Here is a 24781-nt window from a genome sequence, read left to right on the forward strand (position 1 = left end):
TGTGTGTTGCACAGTCTCCTGGTAACAGCAAGGCTGCTCATTCTTAAGGCTTCACAAATATCCTCAATGCACTGACATGCCAGTCACTCCTTGCACAGGGGGAGCAATACTCCACTCCTTCCGCAAGCTCACTTGCTTTCTGTTCACTTGGGATCCAAAGCCACAATCCAAGTGCTGGTGGTCTACTTTCCAAACAACTCAGACTTCCTAATCTGGGAAATGATCCAGATGCCATTCTGTCTTCTCTCCTCCCCCCTCTTTCTTCTGGTACCCAACTACACACAGATCATTGTCCTACAACCAACATGCAAATTCCTCGCATCAGCACAACATATATTTTCAAACATTTCTGGATTTCATTAAAGATTCAGCAGAAATCCTGGCTGCATTAATCAATCAATTAATTATATATTAATGAATATGTAATGTGTGTGTGTGTGTGTATGTGTGTGTGTGGGTGTGTACATATTGAAGTTTACCTACACTTCCTAGAAATAACCAGCTAACTTTGGATGGAGTCAGAGTGCTCTGACACATGTCATTCATTCCTCTTGCAGGTGACAATATGTGCCGAGTAAATAACGGGGGCTGTAGTACACTGTGCTTGGCCATCCCAGGAGGCCGAGTATGTGCTTGTGCTGATAATCAACTTTTAGATGAAAATGGAACAACTTGCACATGTAAGTTTCTTTCCTTGTTACACCCATTGTTTATATGTGTCTTTTTGAAGACCAGAAGCAGATGAAACCAAAGGAATTAAAATCAAAATACCATTGGTTGTTTCTCATTGAACTTGCAACATAAGGCTATGGTTGATTAAGGATGAATTCTAATGCCATGCCTAGAAGGCATCAAGAATGAGTAGGCTGCATTCTTTGTCCTTGTGAATTTTGTGTGCCATGGTCAAATTCTCTCACAACTAGAATTGAGGCCAGGTGTAGCATAGTAACTTGGAATTTACATAACCTGGACAAACATATGTAAACCCAGTTGATCAATTACCAAGTGAGTTTACTTATTTATTTATTTACTAGAGGCCTGATGCATGAAATTAGTGCAAGAGTAGGCTTTCCTTCCCCCAGCTGCTGACACCGGCTTCCCTCCAGGACCTGTTACCTGGGCTTCTCTCCAGCTACCAGCAGGCACCTGGGACCCAGGCTTCCCTCCGGCCCTCTGCAGGCACATGGGACCCGGGTTTCCCTTGCAGCCTGGCTTCATCTGGAAGGTTGTCCGAAAGGATATCTCTTCTAATTAGCATATTACACTTTTATTATTATAGATCTTGACACCTTTGTGGGGAAAATCACAACATACAAAGTTAGTAAATGAGCCCATGGATAATCTCAAAAAAGTAAATCTCCAAAAATGATTGTTACTATTTATTAAAATAGCAGGATAATTTTGTCTAGTGTAATGAAACTAATTTTTTAAATGCCTCTTTAGTGGCCTGAAAGAAAAGAGAAATTTCCAACATATCTTACTCCCAGAAGAGTGACTTAAGCTTTGCAAAAATATTGATCATCCAAGGGTGGCGTTGCACAGTTATATGACAGTGGTACTCTGTGACCTTCTTCACCTTCTGGAACACCAGATAGATTTCTCCGTCAAAAACAATGCTCCACTGTGGCTGGGCCATTTATCTGTTCAGCTGTGACAGGCCTTATGTTCTAAGATATATGCAATCTCATGTGTAGTAAAAAGTTTAAGGCAGTAAAAAGTTTAGAAGCCCCATCTAGATGAATATTTATGGCCTTTTCTGTATAGGAACTCACAAAAGATTATGTGCCACTTAGTTTGGCTGCTCGGAAGACTACTCTATCTAATAAAAGGTCATCCCCTTATGACCTAGAGGAGAAAATTCAAAACCCATAGCAGCATTTTTCATACTGCTCTCCTGTATTAGATGCCTTCTATAAAGGCTTCCAACAAAGTACAATTAAAGTTTGCTTTCCGGGTCTTCTCTCTTCCTGCTCAAATGAAGGATAGGTAGAAACTCTGTACTCCCCAAACACAAAAACAAAAACTTAACTAAACAAACAAACATGTTCTAATGTGAGACTTATAGGGACAATAGGATTTTTTAAAAAAATTTATGTACTGGGACTGATGCTTTAAACTAAGCTATTGTAATTTCAATAACAGTAAACAGCAAAGCATCAACTGAGAGGCGAGATAAGAATTAGTTTAGAACACATTAACACAGTGCGTTGAAAGGAAAAATAGTAAAGTTAGAAGCATAGGCACTTGTTCATGGATGCCACACGCTTATTAAACCAATGTCAGGAATATATGTATTAAGTCCAATTACTTAGCTGAGGCCTAAATCTGAGATAATTCAACAATAAAATAAAATAAAATAAATTTTAGTAGTTTTCTTCCTTTACTTTATTAGCATCTAGACATTAACTCCAGCAATTACTCTACCAGTTTGTTACTTAAGAAAGTTAATACTAGAATACATATTTCCCTTTGCAATGTACTGAAGACTGATCTTAATACTATAATAGCAGGTATGAAAGGATGTCTGAGAGCCTGCAGTTACTTGCAAGGCATGTCATGATTCATGTAATTTTATTTTTTATTTTGATTAAATTAGAAGATTATTTGTTACTTTGTCAGTTTTCTTCCTGATGAGATCATGTTGTAATATTTTAATAGAAATAACCCTTGCAGTAGAATTACAGTTTTGCGTCAATTTTCAAATTCATAGTACAAAACACAACTCTGCCACAACGTTTGCCACTGTAGCAGTTGTTAATATACTGAAAGCAATATATGGCTGTGCCCAAACACCACATGCAATGTAGGTTCAGTCATAATGAGAATTAGAACAAAATGGCACACGTGGAGCTTTTCCTATATGTTTAATTTTGGGTCACAGAAGGAACTTTACCACTCTCTCTTTTTATTTACTTATTGATCTTTACCCTTAAAATAAACTAACTTCACCCACGTTCTTGGGTGATGAGCCAATTCAAGTGGTACTGTTTTCCTGAAGTATTGATATAGTCCCCAGAGAAAGAATTTTTCACTATAATAATGGCTGTAATGTAGAATTATCAACCTCTGTTAATTCTGGTAAGTCAGGCAACAAATATTTTGGAACATTTACTCTTTGCCTGGTTCTGTGCCAGGCATTGTTCTGTTCAGTGTGTGACATTGTCCTTCCTACATTGAAGAATCTCAAGGGAAGCATTAGATGTGCAAAAATTATTTACCTAATAACTCCTTTATAGAAGTTTGTGCGAGATATAAAAATATTAATCTTATTTTTATAGGTGCCATTAGCTCTCTTATGTGATGCCACATATACTTGCTCCATAATGTTGCTGATTCTCACAAAAATTTGTAGATTGCCTGGTCATCAACTGGGCAACCATAACAGATGACATTGCTAACCAATTCCACACAGTTAGGTCAATGCTGAGAAAAAACAACAACAACAACAACAAAAAACACTATGCTTTCTACACCCCCCCCCCTTAATGTCTAAGGAACTTTTATTCAGTTCTAAGTGAAAAACAAAATTACTTTTGTTAAGTTTCTCTCATATTCAGAAGTTAACACTACAACTGTAAGGGGATGCTTTCTTTTTTTCTTTATTTATATTTTATTTTTACCTTTTATAAAATTGAATATGGGTGTGACATTGGTTAATAAACTCTATATTAACTCTATAACATATCATCTGTACCATGCATCTATAAGCTGACATTTTACCCATATTATCACCTATCACATTAAATATTTTCTTGATAATGGGTGATGTTAGCTCAAAAAGAATGTGTCTTCTATAATTATGAATCTGAATAAACTTGATTGTCAGCTCTAATAACATGGTGTTTCTGTGACATAATTGCTGATTATATCTGGAAAACGTGGGTTAGGGCTACAATAAACTAATTATGCCATATGTCCTGGGAGACTGGAAATCAGAACCACGCATCTTAACATAAAAATTCTTTACTATTATGTCAAGAATTTTGAAGGGTCTGAGATTTCACTCTAGTTTAAAGCTAACATGTCAGCCACTCGGTGTGTCATAAATTCTAACAGGAGACACAATTTCTGAATCAGATGCAAAGGATTTTATTATTCATGGCACAGCAGGCAGCTTAAATTTAACATCCACTTTGGTTCTTCTGGTCCCATCCCACCCCCAAGCCATATGAGGGCAATGCACAGGCGGGCCCGGGGGATGCGGAACACACAGTGAGTCCATAGCACCACTGAAGAGCTTAAGAGTCTGCTGGAAAAATCTGCCCAGCCTTAGTCCTGAAGGGAGACATCTTTACTGTCCTGATCGACAAAAATCCTGCTCTCTGCTCTAGGACGTACTGTCTCCATCTTCCAAGGCTGTTATATAAGCATCCCGGAAAAAATTTTCAGAATAAAAGCTTACACAAGACATATAGGAACACCAGGGATGGATGCTTCTTGTCCAACAAATTAGAGGGCTTAGAAGAATTGCAGACAAACTTTAAAAAATGTCAAGGCCCGGCTGGCATGGCTCAGTGGTTGAGCGTAGACCTAATAGTATGAACCAGGAGGTCACGGTTCAATTCCCAGTCAGGGCATATGCCTGGATTGTGGGCTTGATCCCCAGTGTGGAGGGTGCTGGAGGCAGCTGATCAATAATTCTCTCTCATCATTGATGTTTCTATCTCTCTCTCCCTCTCCCTTCCTCTCTGAAATAAATAAAAATATATTTTTAAAAATGTCAAATATATTTTATATGTTTCATTATTTGTTGTTACAGGTATAAGCAATGCCTAACTGCTGTTACAGCAATATTGAACTATATTAATGATATTTATATACATCAATACAAAAAAAAGTAAATATAAGAATGATGAAATGAACTCAAGATGTTAGTTCTACTCTGTTTCAAGCCATTATTCATACCTTGTTATGAAAATGAAACTTAGAGATATTGTCATCTATTTTCAAAACTTTCCACCTTTGTATTAGAAAACATCAGTTAAAAATAATCAACTACCTACATATATTTGAAACCATGTTTAAAAGAAACTTGGAGAATCTGCCTATTTGCATTCATTTCATATGACCTAAATATTATTTGAAAAACATTTGAACTCTAAGTAGACTTAAAAACTCGATGTCTAGGTTGATTATGTTAAATAATATTTAGTTTTAAATATCAATTTGCTTAGGTAGTTTGTCTTTCCCTAGACATTTTTCTTTTCTTTAATAGAGATGTAATTGTTCAGAAGCAATTTTATTTTCACTCTTGTATTTGGATATTTTTTATGTGGATTGGATTATTGTTTAAATAGCCACATAAAAGCCAAGATTTAAAACTTGATGGGATTGTTATCAGAAGAGAACTGATTGTTTCTTGGGTTTTTCAATGGAATTGATTTATCTTTTTTGAAGTCAACTATAGAGCAGACAAAATGTCAAACTTAAATGGGAAAGGAAGCAGATCACATCTCAAACCAGCTTTCTTGTTTAACTGGAATTAAAAAACAAAAACAAACAAAAACCTCTAAAAAATTTAGGCTTGATGATTATAGAGAAGAAATTAATCAAACTACTATTCCTTAAGTGCCCAGTTCTAAAGTGAGGTTTAATGGATTCAAAAGAAGAAACCATACCACCCTCAATGATCGGAAGGTCTAATTGAGCGGACTTGAAACTCAAAGAAAAGAAAATATGCATGTTATTAGTGATCAATTCTACAGATTCTTGAGAGAAAAACTTGATCCTAGAGATGGGCAGACATATCCCAGAGTGCACTTTCTCTTTGTTTAGATTCTCATCCTCACTCCCTGCTGTGGCAGGAAAAGGCCACCCATTAGGGGCTGAGTAGGAGACCCAGTGATCTTCCCTTTTTGTTTTTATATTGTTGTCATTTCCTATTTGGGCATAACACACACACACACACCACAAAATTTGTTATTTGAAGTGACCTCACAGAAATGTCATCACTAGAGAACTTGCTGCTATAGCATTTTGTTATTGAAAAAGATTAGAGTTAAACAGGGAGGAAAAATTACTGTCAGTTCCCACATATGGTATCTGCTGTCTGAGAAGGAAGGGACAGAAGAAACACATATTACCTTTGTTCTAACTGACTATTTCATTTACCATACTACCTATTTTTTTACCCGAAAGACTGTAAGTAAGCATATGAATTTATTAGGCAGCTTTTTTTTTTCCTGGCCCCACAAACACACATGTGTGCATTGCTGCATCTCTCCGAAGCAGATTCTCTGCAGTTACTCTGCAGGTCACAGTTCCTCTCCCATGCTTTGCAGCAGGGAAAACACAAAGATTAAGACAGTGCTAACACCAAGTGTTCTGGAAATGCCACATTTTTTTCTCTCCATATCTCTTATTTTTCTCTTCATGTCTCTTGTTTATAGGTTTTGTGACAGTTCATCAGTTCAAACCCGTTATCCAAAGTAAAGTTGGAAGCCATTAGAACTGGAAAAGAAAGATCAGCTGTGCTTTTCTTATGAATAAACCAGCTTTTAGTAATTCAATGCTGTTTCAGCCTGTGAAACACAAATCATTTACTGTTACTATTGCTATATGTCCCTTCTCTTCCTAGACTCTGCTGAATCCACTCAGAGAGAACAGAATACTAACACTTTTAGTTCGTGAATAAATCCCAATTAACTGAATTCCTAACATTTGATGAAAGGGTATGAAATACATGGAGAAAGGCGCTGCATAGAATTCCAATACATAATGAGATTGTTTTGATTAACTTAACACTTTCTTTAATACTTAACCAGACTTGAGTTTTTCTCCCACCTAGAGACCAACAAAGTAAATCCAGTTATCAATGATGTGAGCTATTGCCTGTCATTGCACTTTCATTAATTGTTGGCATACTGATCTATAAGATGGAGGCGGTAAAATTATTTGCCAGGCCTACTGTATAGGTTGTTATAGTGATCAACTGAGATTATGAATAAAAGCCCTCTAAAAAGTAAAACTAAAAACTCAAAGTAAAAACCCAACCAAATATAATGTGGTATATTATTATTTTTGTTGTTGTTATTGTTATTTTGGTAATCTTTAAACATTTTAGTAGAATAATTATCGTCAGAAAAACTTAAATTTTTCTCATTTCCAGAGATTGGTGTCACTGCAATGCTAGCATGTTTTTATCTTTTCCATAAAATAAAATGAATTAGTATTTAGTTATTATGACGTTTTAATGAATCAATAGAGCCAGTATTGTTCATACACCTTGGATTTTTTGTAACCTAGTTAATCCTGGAGAAGTATTACCTCACATATGTAAAGCTGGGGAATTTCGTTGCAAGAACAAACACTGCATTCAAGCTCGGTGGAAATGTGATGGTGATGATGACTGTCTAGACGGAAGTGATGAAGATTCAGAGAATTGCTGTATGTTCTTGTTTAAGTAATATTAAATCTCCCTGACTCTTTAAGCGTGTGAACTATGAAAATAGTTTGTGAAAATCTAAAAATATATCTGATACAAATTGAACTGTTTGTTTTTTCTCAGTCATCCTTTGTATAGTTTTAAGGTACTGGTTTTCTCATCCTTCCCCATCTTTAACATTATCATTTCAGTTGATGCAGAAGTCCTCTCCTTTCCCATTTGCGCTGCAGCACCACCACGCCATTGCCAGGATGTTGCTATAGGAGATCCCTTCGGATCTCTGAATTTAAAAATGTGGAAAATCAGTTTAAACTCCCTCAGGAAAGAATTAGTGGTACAGAGGGTCACGAGCCACTCCATTGCTCCTTGGCAACTACGCCTTGGAGGAGATCCAAGGAGACGAATATGGGTTTGCAGAATGTTATTCCCTAACTTGACTGCCTCAATACATGGTAGGAAACACATAGGGGGCACTCAGATAGAAAGGAAAGTTTTGATTTTTCTCCTGTTTGGCTTATTTTTAGTTATCTATCATTTGCTGCAATAGAAATAGTTTCATGTTTTTGTAGGGATAATGAAATGCCCTACATACATAAAAAGAAAACTCTTTGAGAAGCACATTAAATAATGTTTTGAGAATGTACTTGATTACACTCACTACCTGAGTAGTTTTGAGAGATATAAAATATTTTTATATGAAGAGAGAGAGGTATGTGCTGGACATATGCATCTTTCCTCTCTTGATTTGACTTAGATATATTTTTAAAAGATCATGTTTGTTTCCTAATTTTAATTAAAGACATTTCCAGGTTAAAGTGGCTGACCTAATTGTGAGTTAATTGAAAAATCTCCATTTTTCTTTTTCTTTTTAATCAAGAATATAAACATAAAGTTTTCAAATCTGTAGTTACGATTAAATAAAGTTGCTCTGGGCATCTATATCATGAAATTATCTGTGCTTTGGTACAAACCCCAAGAATATGGACTTTAAAAGATATTTTCAAATTGTGCATAAATGCATAATACATAAACTGTCATTAATACACATAGCACTACTTTCTTTTAATCTCCAAACATGGATCTGACTGCAACATTATGCATTTTTTATTTTCAAACTCATTAATATCTATACTATAAAGTGTGAAACTACAAATAAAATATTAAATAATAGTTGATACAATTAGCCAAAATTTTGGAGTGAAAGAAGCATTTTTACGTAAGAGTACAGGTGTGTTTTTTCCTACTTATTTTACACAAATGATGTATTATTTATTGATTAAATTAACTGCCTCATTTCTTCTAAATCACTTTGTTTATTCATGGTTTTAATGAATACTCCTTATATATCAGCTCCCTAAGTAGTCAGTGTCTGTTCAGAGTACAAATATTTCATCACAATATTCATGTTCCATGTTTCTATTTATGAGATTGTTCTTTTCACCAACTCACAAAGAAACACGTTTTTTTTTTTTTTTTAATACACAGGGGTATTATATTTGTACCATTAATTGTAGCATTAAAATTGCTTGTCAGTATTTTTCTCTTATTTTCATCATGTACTACCTCCTCACCTAAGCCTACATCATGGGCTTTTCCTGTAGTCTTCTAATTCACTCATGGACCATATTAAATTCTGTCAAAGAATCCTCTCTCTTTTGCCTTCTAAATAATTAATATTTCATCTTTCTTCCTCTCAACTTCACTGACTAAATTAGACTACTATCTTAGATTAATTCAGTAAGTGTCCTGCTATTATTCCTACCAGAATCCTTCCTTAACTAAAGCCCACTTTCCACACTACTTCCAGAGTGACATTTAAATACTGAAATCTAGCCCTAACTTGTTTGGCTGAGTGAATAGAGCATCAGCCTGCAGACTGAAGGGTCCCAGGTTCAATCCTTGTTAAGGGCATGTACCTTGGTTGTGGGCACATCCCCAGTCGGGGCTGTGCAGGAGGCAGCTGATCGATGTTTCTCTCTTATCCATGTTTCTAACTCTCTGTCCCTCTCCCTTCCTCTCTGTAAAAAATCAATAAAACATAAATAAATAAATAAATAAATACTGAAATCTAGTCTTGATATTTCAGTAACTACATAATCAAGTTAAATTCTAAAATTCATTGACTTACATATAAGACACTTTATGTTATATCCTGTCTTTACATTTTTAGCCTTAAATGTCTTTCATGAATCCACTTAACCTTTTGTCCTTATCAAGTTGAACTACAAGTAGATCTCTATAAAAAAGGTAATTTTCTCTCCTCTCTGACATGCATTGCACTCTCTGTTTCTAGCAGTGGAATTCACCATTGTTTTCCATTACTTCCATAGAGAAGTCCTTTTTGAACACCAAAATAATCTCCTCTCAATATAGCTCCGAGTTAAATATCTCCTATATATTCCTTTACTATGACAGTTTCCACAGCTCAGTGCAATTGTATGCTTAATTCTATGGTGCATCTAATAGGTGAATTTCTTCATGAGGAGACACGTTTTATTGTAGCATCTTTTTTAGTCTAACACAGCATCTAGCACGTGGATGGATAGGTGACTAAGTAAATGGGGCAACAACAAACAAAATATCTGTGGTCAGCTTCCAGCAATATGGAGTAATCTCTAAGTATTTCAGCGATTCTGAGCAGCATTTTATTCCTGGGGTTCCATGGTGAATATGCCAGAACTATGTAATTCATTTCAGGGAATTATTTTAGATTTTAAATACTCATAAGCTTTGACCTTGAATCCCAACTCAAACTCACAAAACTGTGGATTATATTTGCCCCTTCATTTTAAACTCTGATTTACATCACTGATGAAAATTGCAAAGGTCACCGATCAAGCTTCAATGAAATGCTTACGCATAATCTTAGTACTTTCAGATACCCTAATACAGTGGTCAGCAAACTCATTAGTCAACAGAGCCAAATATCAATAGTACAACGATTGAAATTTCTTTTGAGAGCCAAGTTTTTTAAACTTAAACTATATAGGTAGGTACATTGTTATTAACTTAATTAGGGTACTCCTAAGCTGGCCTTTGCTAAAAACTCAAGGGGCCAAAGAGCTGCATGTGGCTCGCGAGCCGCAGTTTGCCGACCACTGCCTTAATATATTGGATGACTTTTATTCTCATGAGTAGCTATTTTTGCTCAAGTCACTGAAGTGAGTAGAAAATGGTAATATGATCAAATGCCAGACAACATAAAGCTTTTCCACCTTTTTAAAAAAATAAACATGAATAGAAACTTTCTAAAAAGTGATAAAATCACTTTATCACCAAAGCTACTTTAAAGAAAAGGTGTTTAGAAACTGGCTGGAAAGGCATACATTTGCTTTGCAACAGCATGATAAAACAGCTATTTTTTTTAATTCTAAGTATAAGGAATGTCAAAATTTATTTTTATTATACAGAGTACAACTACTGGGCTTTAAAAAAAATTACTTCAAAAAGGATGTTGAAGTTTTAAAACAAATATTAAAGAGCATGCCAATTCAGTTAGGAATTTCTCCTCCTGAATGCAGGAAAAATAATCACATTACTTTAACTTTAAGATAGCCCCCTCTTGTGCTTAGATATTGGAGGCTAAGTCCTCAGCTGTGTACAGCTTCCTATATGAGGATTGGTGCTGTCCTCAGTATATTTCGTGGTTGCATGTTTGTTTGTACTAGGGGAGGAAACTCATAGTGATCCGTTTTGTTATTAAAATTATGCAGGACCTCATATTTAGCCAATTCTAGGTCCCAGCTGATGCTTTGCTTTCTTCTTTTTTGATGCTTTTATTCCAGTCTCAAGAAATGTTGGACAAAGCATAACAAAAAATAGGCTTATTTAATATTTCAAGAACTACTTGAGTTAATGCGTGGTTTTAAAAATGTATTTTTATATATGATTAAACTATTTGATGCGTATTTCCTATACTTCACATTAAAATTTGAGGTTGGTAAAAAAAAAAAAAAATTCTGAAATTTAGTTACCTGTTGTGTTAAGGGATGGAAAACCAAAGTCAGTGATATAGTTTGTTTTAGTGAAGACATGAAAAATATATTTTCTTTTATATGAGATTTAATTAATTGATGTCTTCTATTAAGTTATTATATTTTAAAAGAGCCTTGAGTAGTAATAGTTTTGATAAATATGAGACACTGAATGAAAGAAGCCAGTACTTTATTGTACTCTAATATTACAATTACTATAAGCTTTCCATAATTCTAACTTAAAATAGTCATAATTTTATCCAATTTCATATCATTAAACTTTCTTCTCCTCTCCCTCCACCCTCTATCCCAGCCAATCATAGCTGTCCTGATGATCAATTTAAGTGCAAGAACAATCGCTGTATCCCCAAGAGATGGCTTTGTGATGGAGCTAATGATTGTGGGAGCAATGAAGACGAATCCAATCAAACTTGCGCAGGTAATCATTTGCTGGATATATACTGTTACATAAATCTCTTCCAAAGTTAATCTCCATAAAAATGCAGGTCAGTGCTTTGAACTAAAGAGAACTTTCCTAATGTCATGTTCTGATTATTAGAATAGTAAATGAATTCAACACTTAATTCCATAAAACCTAGAATACAAATGATATTTTAGTTACTCTTTGGTCATGACTCTGCTCTCAAAGTAATTTGGCACTTTCTCTACCCATATGGGTTGACTGGTGATACAGTAGTTGGACAAGATTCGTCCCTGCCAAATCTTACTTGGCAGGGGAGGTTGAGGTTTGTTAGCATGCTGGGATATAGGCCACTCACAAGCAGAACATTTTTTTTTACGTTGAAAAAATAATTTATATATTTTATGTAGTCTGCTATAGAATTCCTCTGTGAATAGTTTCTGTTCTTGGCACATTATTTATGTAGGTTAGGATTTTTTCCCCCCATGAAGTCCCACCATCACTAAGCCTATTTATATTTCCTTATAATGTATCCCATTGTAATAAATCTTTGAGTCCCTAGCCAGATTCTGTGTAATAGGAATATACAATCTGTGATACAGGTTATAATGGAGTGGCAGAAAGGTCACTATTAGTCAGATAAATGTTGAAAAATGATACTGACTAGCAGCAGCCTTGTGATTCTCTATAAATGATGAAAAAAAGGTAGTGCATTTAATGCTTCATATTGATATGATCAGTAAAAACTGTTTTTTCAATCATTACACACAGCAACATCAAAACATATCAACCACCTCACCTCCTCTCTTTGCCAAAATAAGCATTACTAAATAATAACTATAATATATTAGTGAAAACTCATGAGGAAGCATATAAAGAAAAGACCCAGAGGTTAAAAAGCCTTGTTATGAATTCTTGTTTTTTCCTTAGAAAGACTTGTACCTCTCTGCACTTCAATTTACTCAAATATTTATTTCAGTTCTGTAAGGACTATGACTTAACAAGAAATTGTTTCTGAAGAGCTTTTTACTGTGTACTAAATAACAACATGATAAGAACAAAACAAGTACCATTCCATAATCCTAACCTCCATCTTATTTTCAGTTTTTTTCCATAGGGACCTATTTGCTGAGGATCCATGGGCTATTTATTCTATTGCTCCTTGATTAAAAGCGTAGTCTAATATTTTAGAGTAACTGATCATTTTCAAGATATTTTGTGTGTCTTATAAGGTTGTTTTACAAAAGACCTGATTGGATAAGGACCTCTAGAGACTTGTCCTAGGCTCCTGCCTTCAAGCCCATTAATTTCATAGATGAAGGCATGAGAGAAGGGATGTGTCTTAACTCACATCATTAGTTAGAGTTTAAGGGAAAATCAATCCATGAATTCTTTCTCCAAGACCATTGATTCTTTTATCAAATGATATCATCCTGAGGATTAGCTAGAATTTTAGGTTTGGTCAATTTAATTTTGGCCTGGTAGCCTTTTATTATAATTACAGTGGAACATCTTTCTAAGCCAGTGCAATTATTATTCTTTTAAGGTTCAGATTGAAATCACAGTCTGTTATTACATCCTAAACAGATAGATTTGCTTTCACCTTAAAATAAAAGGTGACTCTATTCATAATGTCATGTCTCCTTTATTTCTATTAGATTTTTAAAATATATTTTTATTGAGTTCAGAGAGGAGGGGGGGTGAGAGAAAAGAGAGAGAGAGAGAGAGAGAGAGAGAGAGAGAGAGAGAGAGAGAGAGAGAGAGAGACATCAATGATGAGATAAAATCATTGATTGATTTCTTCCTGCATGCCAACTGGGGATCAAGGCCGCAACCTAGGCATATGCCCTGACTGGGAATTGAACTATGACCTCCTAGTTCATAGGTTGAAGCTCAACCACTGAGCCATACTGGCCAGACCTATTTGATTTATTATTTTTATTTTTATTTTTTAAAATATATCTTTATTGATTTCAGAGAGGAAGGGAAAGGGAAAGAGAGATAGAAACATCAATGGTAAGAGAGAATCATTGATTGGCTGCCTCCTGCACATCCCCTACTGGGGATCAAGCCCGCAACTTAGGCATGTGCCCTTGACCAGAATTGAATCTGGGACCCTTCAGTCCACAGGCTGACGCTCTATCCACTGAGCCAAACCAGCTAGGGCCTATTTGATTTTTTAAATCCTTTTGTTTCTACATGATTTTTAAAGAAGTATTTTGGGTTAACTAGCTATGTATAGTAGTAAAAGTGAAAATTCTGCATATGATAGCAAATGCAGCAATCAATCCTAATTAGTAAGATTTCTAAGACTTTCTAGACCTTTAATGCACAAGGAGATAGCACACAACTTTCTTACACTTCAAGTGCCAATTTAAGTGATGGCCATACTTTAAGTACCACCTCTCAGTACTAGGTTTTCTTGTCAGTATATTCATGACAGGTATTTTGATTACTGTACACCTCAGAAAATTGAATAAAAAGAATAAAGGGGAAAATAAATGTACCTATTAGCTTTGAAAACTAAGCATGTTGTCTTGTTATAATCTATTTCCATTTTGTTTTACAAAAATAAATAAATAGGTCACATTGCTCATCATATTGGAAAAATGGTACATTTAATAGATACGTTCCCTGGCTGAGTCATTTCTATATAGTTCTCAGTATAGGTATATACATGGACATGTATCCTAGATAAAAGATTTCCCATAGGGGGATTATTTTGTAATTAAATCCACTGTACTGTATCCATTCGCATTGTGACTATATCTAAAGGAAAATCCTTTCCTACAAGAAACTAATTTCCTATTTTGTTCCTTTGGGATTTCTGCCTCACAAATCTATTAATTCAATAAATATTTACCATGACACTGGAGATAGGATGAGACAAAATACACAATACTTTTCCTTCAGAAGCTAAGAGTGAAGATGGCGAGATTGACATGTAAACAGGTTTTTCTAATGCAGTATTCATGGTGCTAAGTTGAACCATAAGGGAGCACATTAGAGCAACTAATGTAGTCTTTGGATGTCTTGGAAGGCTTGAAGGAGGTGAAGTCCAAGCTAGGCTTTTAAAAGCATGTAAGAATGATGCTTAAATAACAATGCAAGCCGTTTAATTAGGAAAAATAAGTTTGATAAAACCAAGCTTGTGGGTAAAAAAGAAACTGTCATAACTCTTGGTGATTTCCTACACTGGAAATCAGTTTAGCCAAATCAAATAAATGTCTGTAATTCCAAAATTAGGTTTATAGTCTAATACCTATGCACAAGGAAGCATGAATAAAAATTCCACTCCCCTAATGCTGGCAATACTGAAAACATAAAAACAACCTAAATGCTCATTACAGGAGAATGTATAGATACATTGTGTTATATTTTCATAGTGGAATGATATTAATATTTAAAATCAATAAAGTAAAACTCAAATATCAATAATAATGAATTTAAAAAACAATTAAAAAAACAAATGAGTTGCCAAATATAAATAATTAAATACCATTTCTATGAAGTATAAAAATGCAAAACAATTTTATATGTGCTCATTGATATATAAATTGGTAAGGATAGGATTTTAAAAAGTATGTCTAGGGAAAAAAAGAAATTAAGAATAGCTAAACCTCTAGAAAGAAAGAAAGTGATTGCATGTGATTGAAAATGATTACATAGGGGACTTCAAAAGTAACTGATTTTCCTCCTAAATAAAATAATTTGTAGCAAGTATATAAAAATATTATATTCAGATTTGATATAACTATATGATGGCAAACAGGTGTTATTGATACTATTTCCTATATTTTTTCAGGTGATTGAAATGTTTTACCAGAAAAGTAAAAGGTTGATCAGCATAGATTGAAGGGGGTGAAGTGAAACAAGGATAGAGGGTTGGAGAGTGTGCCTGAAAGAGGAACCAGCATAGACACAGTGGGCAGAAAAAAGCTAACAGTCAGGGGCTAGTTAGTTGTTCTCCCTCAACACACACAAAAAAGTTTTGTCTACATATGAGGGAGACCCAGAGGCCAAAGATGAGAAGTAGTTAGATTTGAAATTATTTTTTCCTCATAGTAACCATGAAGATCCTTGGATTCAATCCTATGCAATTCAGACCAGCATTTTCCCACAGTATAGAACTCTGGTTAGATTACATAATATCTGTTCTCCTTACATCCACCTCAAATTTTGAATGAATTAAAACTGGACAGATATAGTTGCATTAAGAAAATCTGATGTGCCCTGACTGGTTTTGCCCAGTGGATAGAGCATCAGCCTGAGGACTGAAGGGTCCCAGGTTCGATTCCATTCAAGGGCATGTACCTTGGTTGTGGGCAGGAGGCAGTTGAATCAATGTTTCTCTCTCATTGATGTTTCTAACTCTCTATCCCTCTCCTTCTCCCTTCCTCTCTGTAAAAAAAAAAAAAAAAAATCTGATGTATTAAAAAGTCAGACTTTGTTATATGAGATAAAGAGAGAATCTATACTAATAAAAGGGTAATATGATAATTATACTGGGTTGACCAGACATCTTCCAGACATCTGACTTCCTTCCGGACAAAGCCATGTTGGTGGGGACCGAGGCAGAGGTGGTTAGGGGCAATCAGGCCGTCAGGGGAGCAAGCAGTTAGGAAACGATCAGGCCGGCAGGGGAGGGCAGTTGGGGGCGATCAGGCTGGCAGCGGAGCAGTTAGGTGGTGATCAGGCTGGCAGGAGAGCGGTTAGGGGGTGATAAGGCCAGTAGCCAGAGGCAGTTAGGGGCGATCAGGCAGGCAGGCAGGCAAACGGTTAGGAGCTAGTGGTCCCGGATTGTGAGAGGCGGTTAGGGGGTGATCAGGCTGGCAGGGATCGGGCCTAAACCGGCAATCAGACATCCCCCGAGGGTTCCCAGATTGGAGAGGGGACACCCCCAGCCCGTGCACAAATTTCGTGCACCAGGCCTCTAGTTTTGATAAAACAGGTTTTGTTTAAATAGAATGATCTGATTAAAATATAGCAAAGGTAGGGATTAAGAATAATGTGTTAAATTCTGTTCTCCTCCTTCTTATGCTCCTTTGCATTGTGGGATTTCTCACTGCTACATGGCTGTATAAGGAGCATAATTAGTGATGAGGAGAAAACATTCACATTGACAATGAATTTCTGGTTCTCTGCTGGATAAGCAATTCCACTGAGGAGGTGTAAATTTCCTCTTCATTAGAGCAGCATTTGCTGCAAAATTAGAGTCTTCTGGAGCAGCCCTGCTAATCTCACCTCCAAACTAACTTAGATCTGATGGGAACAAGAACAGAAAAGTGCAGGTTGTGTCCTCTTGTTACAAATCAAGTAGTTAGAAAGTGCTAGTTTAGTCAATGTGATTATATCATAAGGGCAGACAGTACTTAGATATTTATGGAATGAAACATCTTTCTCCTCTGAGATCAGCTCAATTTTCTCAGTAAACTAAACAGCTCATTTTCTCTAAGATTAGAATAGACAATGAATTCATATATTTTCTGGGCATACTATCCTTCAATGATAAGCCAGTAAATACTCTGCAGTAATAGTTTATAGCAGTTTTTTAAGCTTCAGAGTTAATGAGGTGACACCAGGCTTTTAGGAATTCTTCCTCATTGTCCTTTCTCATCACCATAGCATTCCTAACAAAAGAAAGGTTTGCCAGAATTAAACCTGAAGGACCAGGAGAGAATACAGGGGCATAAGAACATCAAATAAAAGAAGATTGCATAAGAAAGTTTAATATATTCTTACTATGGATCAATTAGAATTTAGATAAAATCTGTGATAATATATTTCTCTTTAAAGCAAGAAAACAATAAGTAATTAATAAATGAAATAGGTAGGGGATTAAAAATCAAAAGAGAGACGTAGGAAAGAAAAAGTGGAGAGAGCAAGAGGAAAAGAGGTAGGGAGGGAGAGAGGAAGAAATAAAAGAGGGAAGGGAGGGAGGAGGAACAATGGAAAGAAGGAGGAAAGATGGAAGAGAAGATGACTTGAGGTGGGGGGGAACTCCCATTAAGTGTATCTTAACACTCAAAAGTTAAAAAGTATCTATTGCAACCAGAGAACAATACAAAGATGTGTAAAAAATTTTTAATCTTTCTCATACCTCTATGCCCTCCCCTTACCACCAAGTAAACTAATGTCAACATCTTCCTTTTTCTCTAGCTAATACAAATATATATGTGTGTTGTTGTTTTTTCAAGTAGGCATAGTTGAATTAATATTACCTAGGGACTTTGTTGATTTAATCTAAATGTTGGAATAATTTAATAGAATATCTGTAGAATTGGCCAAATGAGACAACATAGAAATATTTAATCCCACTTGAAATTCAACATTGCAAACTTCAGAAGCATACATGTTTGTTGAGATACTGAAAATTTATTAGTATAAAACAATCACTATGTAAAAAAGGAAAAATCTGACATTACATCAAATATCTGATTCAGGACCCTTATCCACATAAGAAAGCAAGTATATATAATATAATTTTTAATATATAATAAATTTTCTGATATTCCTACTTATAGACACTGAGAACAGAAATGGTATATCCAATCCAATATATCAAATCAAGCCAGTAATTTTTTTTCATTTGTTTTTCTCTAGGAATCTTTAAAGTATTCACTAACAAAGAATATACATCTCTAGATTGCAGGTATACTTTGCTTAAAAGGAAATAACTAGGATATGGCTTTTAAGAAATTATTTTAAATGATCTCTGAAAACCAGATTTTAGAAACCCATTTTAGTGTGTTTGGATGACTTGGCTTTGAGCCACTCTATTTATTATTTTTAAAAGAATTAGGTACTAATTATTTTATACCAGTTTTAAATACCTGCCTCAAGCTAATGTAGAAAGCAAAATTCCATGTGTGTGTTCATTGAAACCTTCAAGGAAGCCCAAAGCACAGTTCATTAATATAACTAGTACTTTGATTAAAAGATTATACATTTTTATATACCTGTACTGAAAAGTGAGTTAAAAAATCCATCTTAGGTCTCAATGTATGTTTCAAATATGTATTCTGAATTCTTGCTCTCTGCGTATTGGACCCCTTAAAGATCAAGAAATAAATGCATTAAGATGTTAGAGGAAAAGGATAATTCCAACCCTATGATTAGAAACTAGATATCCTGAGGTAGTCTTCAAACCCTTCCTCCTACGTTACTGCAAACGTTTCCTTGGTTTATTGGTAAGTGCTCAGCAACATTCTTTTCTTCTCTAAATTAAAAGTTGGATGAAATTTAATTCAACCATATATTCATTAGCACGTGAACTTTAGAGAAGACAAGCAAGCTAGCATTGTCATAAATTAAATAAAAATTTACTTTCAAAATATTTTATCTAATATGGCAATATAATATTTTATATGTGAAAGGGATATTGAATAATGTATCTTTCATGTTGTTTAAAACTCCTCTAAATTTATTCTTTGCACATTAATTGACCATCATAGCCAGAACATGCCAGGTGGACCAGTTTTCTTGTGGAAACGGGCGCTGCATTCCCAGAGCATGGCTGTGTGACAGGGAAGATGATTGTGGTGACAAGACAGATGAAATGGCATCTTGTGGTAAGTTGTGAGTGAACATGGTCTGAGTAGATCCTGGGTCAGATGGCAGATTCTATCACTATAATCTCTCCCAAAAGGCTATTCATGTCTTGACAAATCAGCAAGCCTTTTGGGCCTAAATATATATTTCATGATAACTTCAGAATATATACTATTCATGGGGCAGTACCATTTCCTAGGCTAAAACAAATGGATCCAACACAGCCAACGATTGTTGTTTGTTGATTTATTGATAATAGCCATTCTGACAGGTGTAAAGTGATATCTCATTGTGGTTTTCATTTGCATTTCTCTGACAATTAGTGATGCTGAACATCTTCTTATAAGTCTCTTGGCATTCTGTATGTCCTCTTTGAAGAAGTGTCTATTCTGATCCTCTGTCTATTTTTTAATTGCATTGTTTGGTTGTTTTTCTGTGTTGAATTATATGAGTTCTTTATAAATTTTGTATATTAACCCCTTATCAGATGTGTCATTGGGTGAGTATGTTCTCCCATTCAGGAGGTAGTCTTTTCATTTAGTTGATGGTTTCCTTTGCTGTGTGAAAACATTTTACACAGATGAAGTTACATTTATTTATTTTTAATCTTATGTCCTATGCCCGAGGAAAAAATATTGCTAAGAGAAATATCAGAGAGTTTACTGCTTATGTTTTCTTCTCGGAGTTTTATGATTTCAATTCTTACATTTAAATCTTTAATCCATTTTTAGTTTATCCTGGTATACGGTTTAAGAAGGTGGTCTAATTTCAACTTTTTGCATGTGTCTGTTCATTTTTCCCAGCACCATTTATTGAAGAGATCATCTTTACCCTATTGTATGCTCTTGTCTCCTTTGCCATATATTAATTGACCATGTAGGCATGAGTTTATTTTGTGGCTCTCTACTCTGTTCCACTGATATGTGTCTATTTAGATAACAGTACCGTGCTATTTTGCCTTTATAGCCTTGTAGTATACTTTGATATCAGGTGTCAAGATACCTCCAACTTTGCTCTTCTTTCTCAGGTTGCTATAGCTATTTGAAATCTTTTGTGAATCCATATATATTTTTGGAAGTTTTATTTTAGTTCTGTGAAATACACCATTGGTATCTTGATAGGAATTGCATTGAATCTATAGATTGCTTTAGGTAATATGGACATTTTAACATTGTTAATTCTTCCTATTCATGAGCATGACATATTCATTCATGTATTTGTGTCATCTTCAGTTGCTTTCTTCAGTGTCTTAGGAATTTTCCAAATACAGGTCCTTTACCTCCTGGATTAAATTTATTCTTAGATATTTTATCTTTTTTTCCTATTAGTTTATTATTGGTATATAAAAATGCAACCAATTTCTGAATATTTTGTATCCTGCTGCTTTGCTGAATTTATTTATTAATTCTAATAGTGCTTTGGTGGAATCTTTAGTGTTCTCTATATACAGTATCATGTCATATGCAAATAAAGACAATTTTACTTCTTCCTTTTTGATTTGGATGCTCTTTATTTCTTCTTGTCTGATTACTGTGGCTAGGACTTCTAATACTATACTGAATAAGAGCAGTAAAAGTGGACTTCCCTGTTTGTTCCTGATTTAAGGATTACAATTTTTGCTTTGCCGTGTTGTGTAAGATGTTAGCTGTAGATTTGTATTATATGGTCTTTGTTGTGATATGTTCCCATTATTTCCACAAGATAGATACAATATATGTAAATAACCTCAAAAGCTAACTAATTAATAAATTATGAACCTTGAGGATTTATTGCTCTTGTTTCAACATGATTTACTGAATTGTAAATTTATATAACTTATTTTTTAATAATGGCTGTGTGCTTAAAAACTGACTCATAGAATCCTTGAAAATCTGAACTTCAGCTCTTGCAAGCTAGTACAAAATACCTTCAGTGCACCACTGGTTATGACCACATTGTGAAATTTAGTTGTCCCATATTTGCTTTTAAAATGTAGCCACATTTTATAAAGTGTATCTTTCATACAGAAAGAACATTGAAGCTCAATGGAGGACTGGAGGAATGTCAAGTGAGGATAATAAAAGCAGCATCTCTGACCCCCTCTCTGAATTTACAACTCTGTCATCCCCAGCAGGCATTTCTCAGAGCAGCAGAAAAGCTACATTTAAGAATCTAGGCGGAGAATCCCTCACCCAATTCTATTTTCCTTTGGTGTCCAGTGGAAACCAAGGGCCTGTGGATGTCAAGGCCAACAGTGAAGCCTGAGTGAGTCGCTGCATCCCCAGGCATTGAAATCTCAGAGCTACAGAGATACCTTCTCTGACCCAGCCATTTTGTCACAGCAACACAAGGACACAGACTGGGTGATGGCCCTTGATGTAGAAACGTTGTTCTTAAATAATTGGATAAGTTGACAAGAGAATGAATTGTTGAGGGACAGCTGGAGAGTGGACTGCCTGTATTGTTGCAGGGCTGGTTGTCTTCAAGGCACCGCAAAACTCCTTGCAGACAGGCTGTGGAAACAGTCATGACCCTTTTGCTGCGCAATTACAAACATCCTTCTGGGGAAAAACGGAACTAGCAATTAGAACTATGTAGTTTTGAACCAACTACTCATTGAAGTTTACTGTCATCTTACATACATGTTTTCTTCTTGTTGTTTATCATGAGATTTCTAAAAAACTGCTAAAATACAAGTATACTCTTGCATTGCATTTTCATGATATATACTTAGGGAAGCATTGTATCAGCAAAAAAGTAGAGTTAGTTTGCCATGTCTTGTTTTTATTTTATTCATGAGCAAAGAGTATTTTTATAAAAGCTGACAAAATGTTTTAACACATTTATCCTAGAACTATTGTCAGAGATATACCTAAACTTCACCTCTCCACAGATTTTAAATTTTCACTGATTTTTGAAATTATGGCAATTTACTTACCTTTTTCCAGTCTTTATCAATCTTGTCTTCCACTTATGCCAAAATGACTGTCAATATTCAGAGATCAAAAATGTTTGATGCTTTATTATTTGATAAGTTATCTTACTATGAAGATAATTTTTCTATTTACTTTGATTGAAAGCTTTGTTTTTCACTCTCCAATATGACAATAATTATTTTCATAAAAAAGGTATAAACCAAAGAAACAGAAGCTCTTTATCTTGCTTTTGTCCTGCTTATTTATGCTTTGTATCCCAGATGGTCTTTCCCACACCTTTATATTTAAACGTTATTATTATTTTTGTTTAAAATGGTATGAAAGCTCCTGTTAAGTTGTCTTCTTAGTATTCTTGTAGGTATGTGCCATGCTTTTGCATTTGTCTTTTTACAGAGGGCTTTTGTACATACTTAATTAGGCTTTATCTGCAGAAAAGTGGGGAGTTAAGCAAGCCCTGGCAAAGTATATTGAAAGCCACAGCAAAAATTATTAAAAACAACTTTTAGTTCCTTGATCTAAGTCAGCATTTCCCTAACTTCTTGCTTGAGGATAGCAATCACCTGATGTGCTTGTTACTAATAAAGACACCCAAGTTCCAATGCTCCTCCCCCAAAGATTCCAATTCAGGTCTTAGGAGTTCAGGAACCTGTATGTTGAGAACACTACCTCATGTGATTCTTACCCTAAAACAAAACCACACAATTTAAACTCTGTGATTTCAACATTCCCTACCAATTAGTATTTGTTAGACCTGCTGCAGCTAATTACCACAAGCATGATGGCTTTAAACAGTGAGATTTTCCTCTCACCTATCAGGAGGCCAGAAAGCCAAAACCAAGCTGTCAGCACTAGGGGAGAATCCTCCTATGACTCTTCTGCTGCCGTTGGCTTCTGGTGCTCCTTGCCCTGTGGCATCCTGACTCCACAAACTCTTGTCTCTATCTTCACATGGCTTTCTTCCCCATATCCCTGTTAATTCCCCTCTCCTTTATTTTATAAGGACATGGTCATTAGATTTATGGCCCGCCCTTGCCCTTAATCCAGGGTGATCTCCTCTCAAGATCCTTAATTACATCAGCAAAGACCCTTGGTCTAAATAAGGTCACATTCACATGTACCAAAGTTTACACATATTTCTTTGATACATACAATGCAACCCAAAGCAGCTGGGGAACTTTATTATGCCTTATACCATCAATCCTATATAATAAAAGCCTAATGTGCTAAGTGTCTGGTTGTCCGTTCAACCAATCAAAGCATAATATGCTAATGATATGCTAAATCCGTTCACTGACCACCAGGGTCCAGACAGTCGACCGGTTGACCAGTCACTATGATGTGCACTGACCACCAGGGGCAGACGCTTCGACTAGTAGGTTAGCTTGCTGCTGGGGTCCAGCCGATTGGGACTGAGTGAGATGGGCCAGACATGCCCTGGAGCCCTCACACAGCCCCTCCCTGGCTGGCCAACCTCCAGCATCTGTCCCTGACCCTGATCGTGCACCAGTGGGGTCCCTTGGCCTGGCCTGCACCCTCTCATAATCTGGTACCCCTCAGGGGATGTCAGAGAGCTGGTTTCAGCCCGATCCCTCAGGCCAGGCTGAGAGAACCCACTGGTGCACGAATTCGTGCAGAAGGCCTCTAGTTGAATTATAATGGAGACTCAGGTTTAGGTAATTTTCAAAACTATTCAGGTGATTCTAATACACATCCAGGTTTGTGAAACACTCTCCTAATACCTATCATTTAGTCCCTGTCTCTGAGTTAACGTCTTACCTAATCCCTATTAAATCCCCGCTTCCCTCTGATTCTTTTGCTTTGTATCATGTCTAGAGCTCTGTACCACCAGAAGAATTTACCAGCTCACCAGCAACAGGGCCATAAGAATTCTAACTGCCTCTATGGTGCTAACACAAATGTATCTCTTTAAATTTCTTTCAAGAGTAAACATGAATTCTTCAGACACTTCAGCAGCATTGGTTTCCTCATTGATTTTATAAAGATACATATGTACTAGTATATATAAATGTATATGCATACATACTATGCCTATATTATATATACATGCAAATCAGGATAAGATGATATGTGTAAAATCTAGGTATTATATATCTACTTATACATGAGAGATGTTTATGAAACATTTATATCAGAATTATGAATGGAAATCATTGATAGTACTGGGGACAAGGAATCCCAAAACATAGCATTTGCACTAAAAGACAACATGTAGCATGTAAGTAATTTGAAAAAAAAATTATTCTTAATGATAATGTACTAATTTTAAAGGGTAAAAATGTTAGTTTAGCATTTCTCATTTGTCTGCCATGTTGCCAGAACTACTCACTAATTTTTCCTAACTCTTCTATTAGTCTCATTCTACATACTCTCTGGGGTGTTTTTTGTTTGTTTTTTTTTTAATTTCAAGGCTTTGGTTACATATAGTATATAATAGTGATTATTTGTTACATATAATAATGATTATTTCCAAAAATTTTACTACTCCTTTCTTACACCTTATTGCAACTATTCTGAA

The 24781-nt window shown here is 35.4% G+C and overlaps 1 protein-coding gene across 2 annotated transcripts in view; it reads left to right on the plus strand.

The window, feature by feature from the left end:
- The window catches only part of LRP1B (LDL receptor related protein 1B), a 1782191-nt gene that overhangs the window by 1053018 nt on the left and 704392 nt on the right, over positions 1–24781 (plus strand). For both annotated transcript variants that reach the window (XM_080670835.1, XM_080670834.1), the window contains exons 15-18: positions 558–680; positions 7246–7386; positions 11672–11797; positions 19234–19350. In XM_080670835.1, coding sequence (XP_080526961.1) covers positions 558–680; positions 7246–7386; positions 11672–11797; positions 19234–19350 — 507 coding nt within the window. The remainder of the gene's footprint in view (positions 1–557; positions 681–7245; positions 7387–11671; positions 11798–19233; positions 19351–24781) is intronic.

The sequence above is a fragment of the Plecotus auritus genome (genome assembly GCF_963455305.1).
Source record: "Plecotus auritus genome assembly, chromosome: 5".
NCBI lineage: Eukaryota > Metazoa > Chordata > Mammalia > Chiroptera > Vespertilionidae > Plecotus > Plecotus auritus.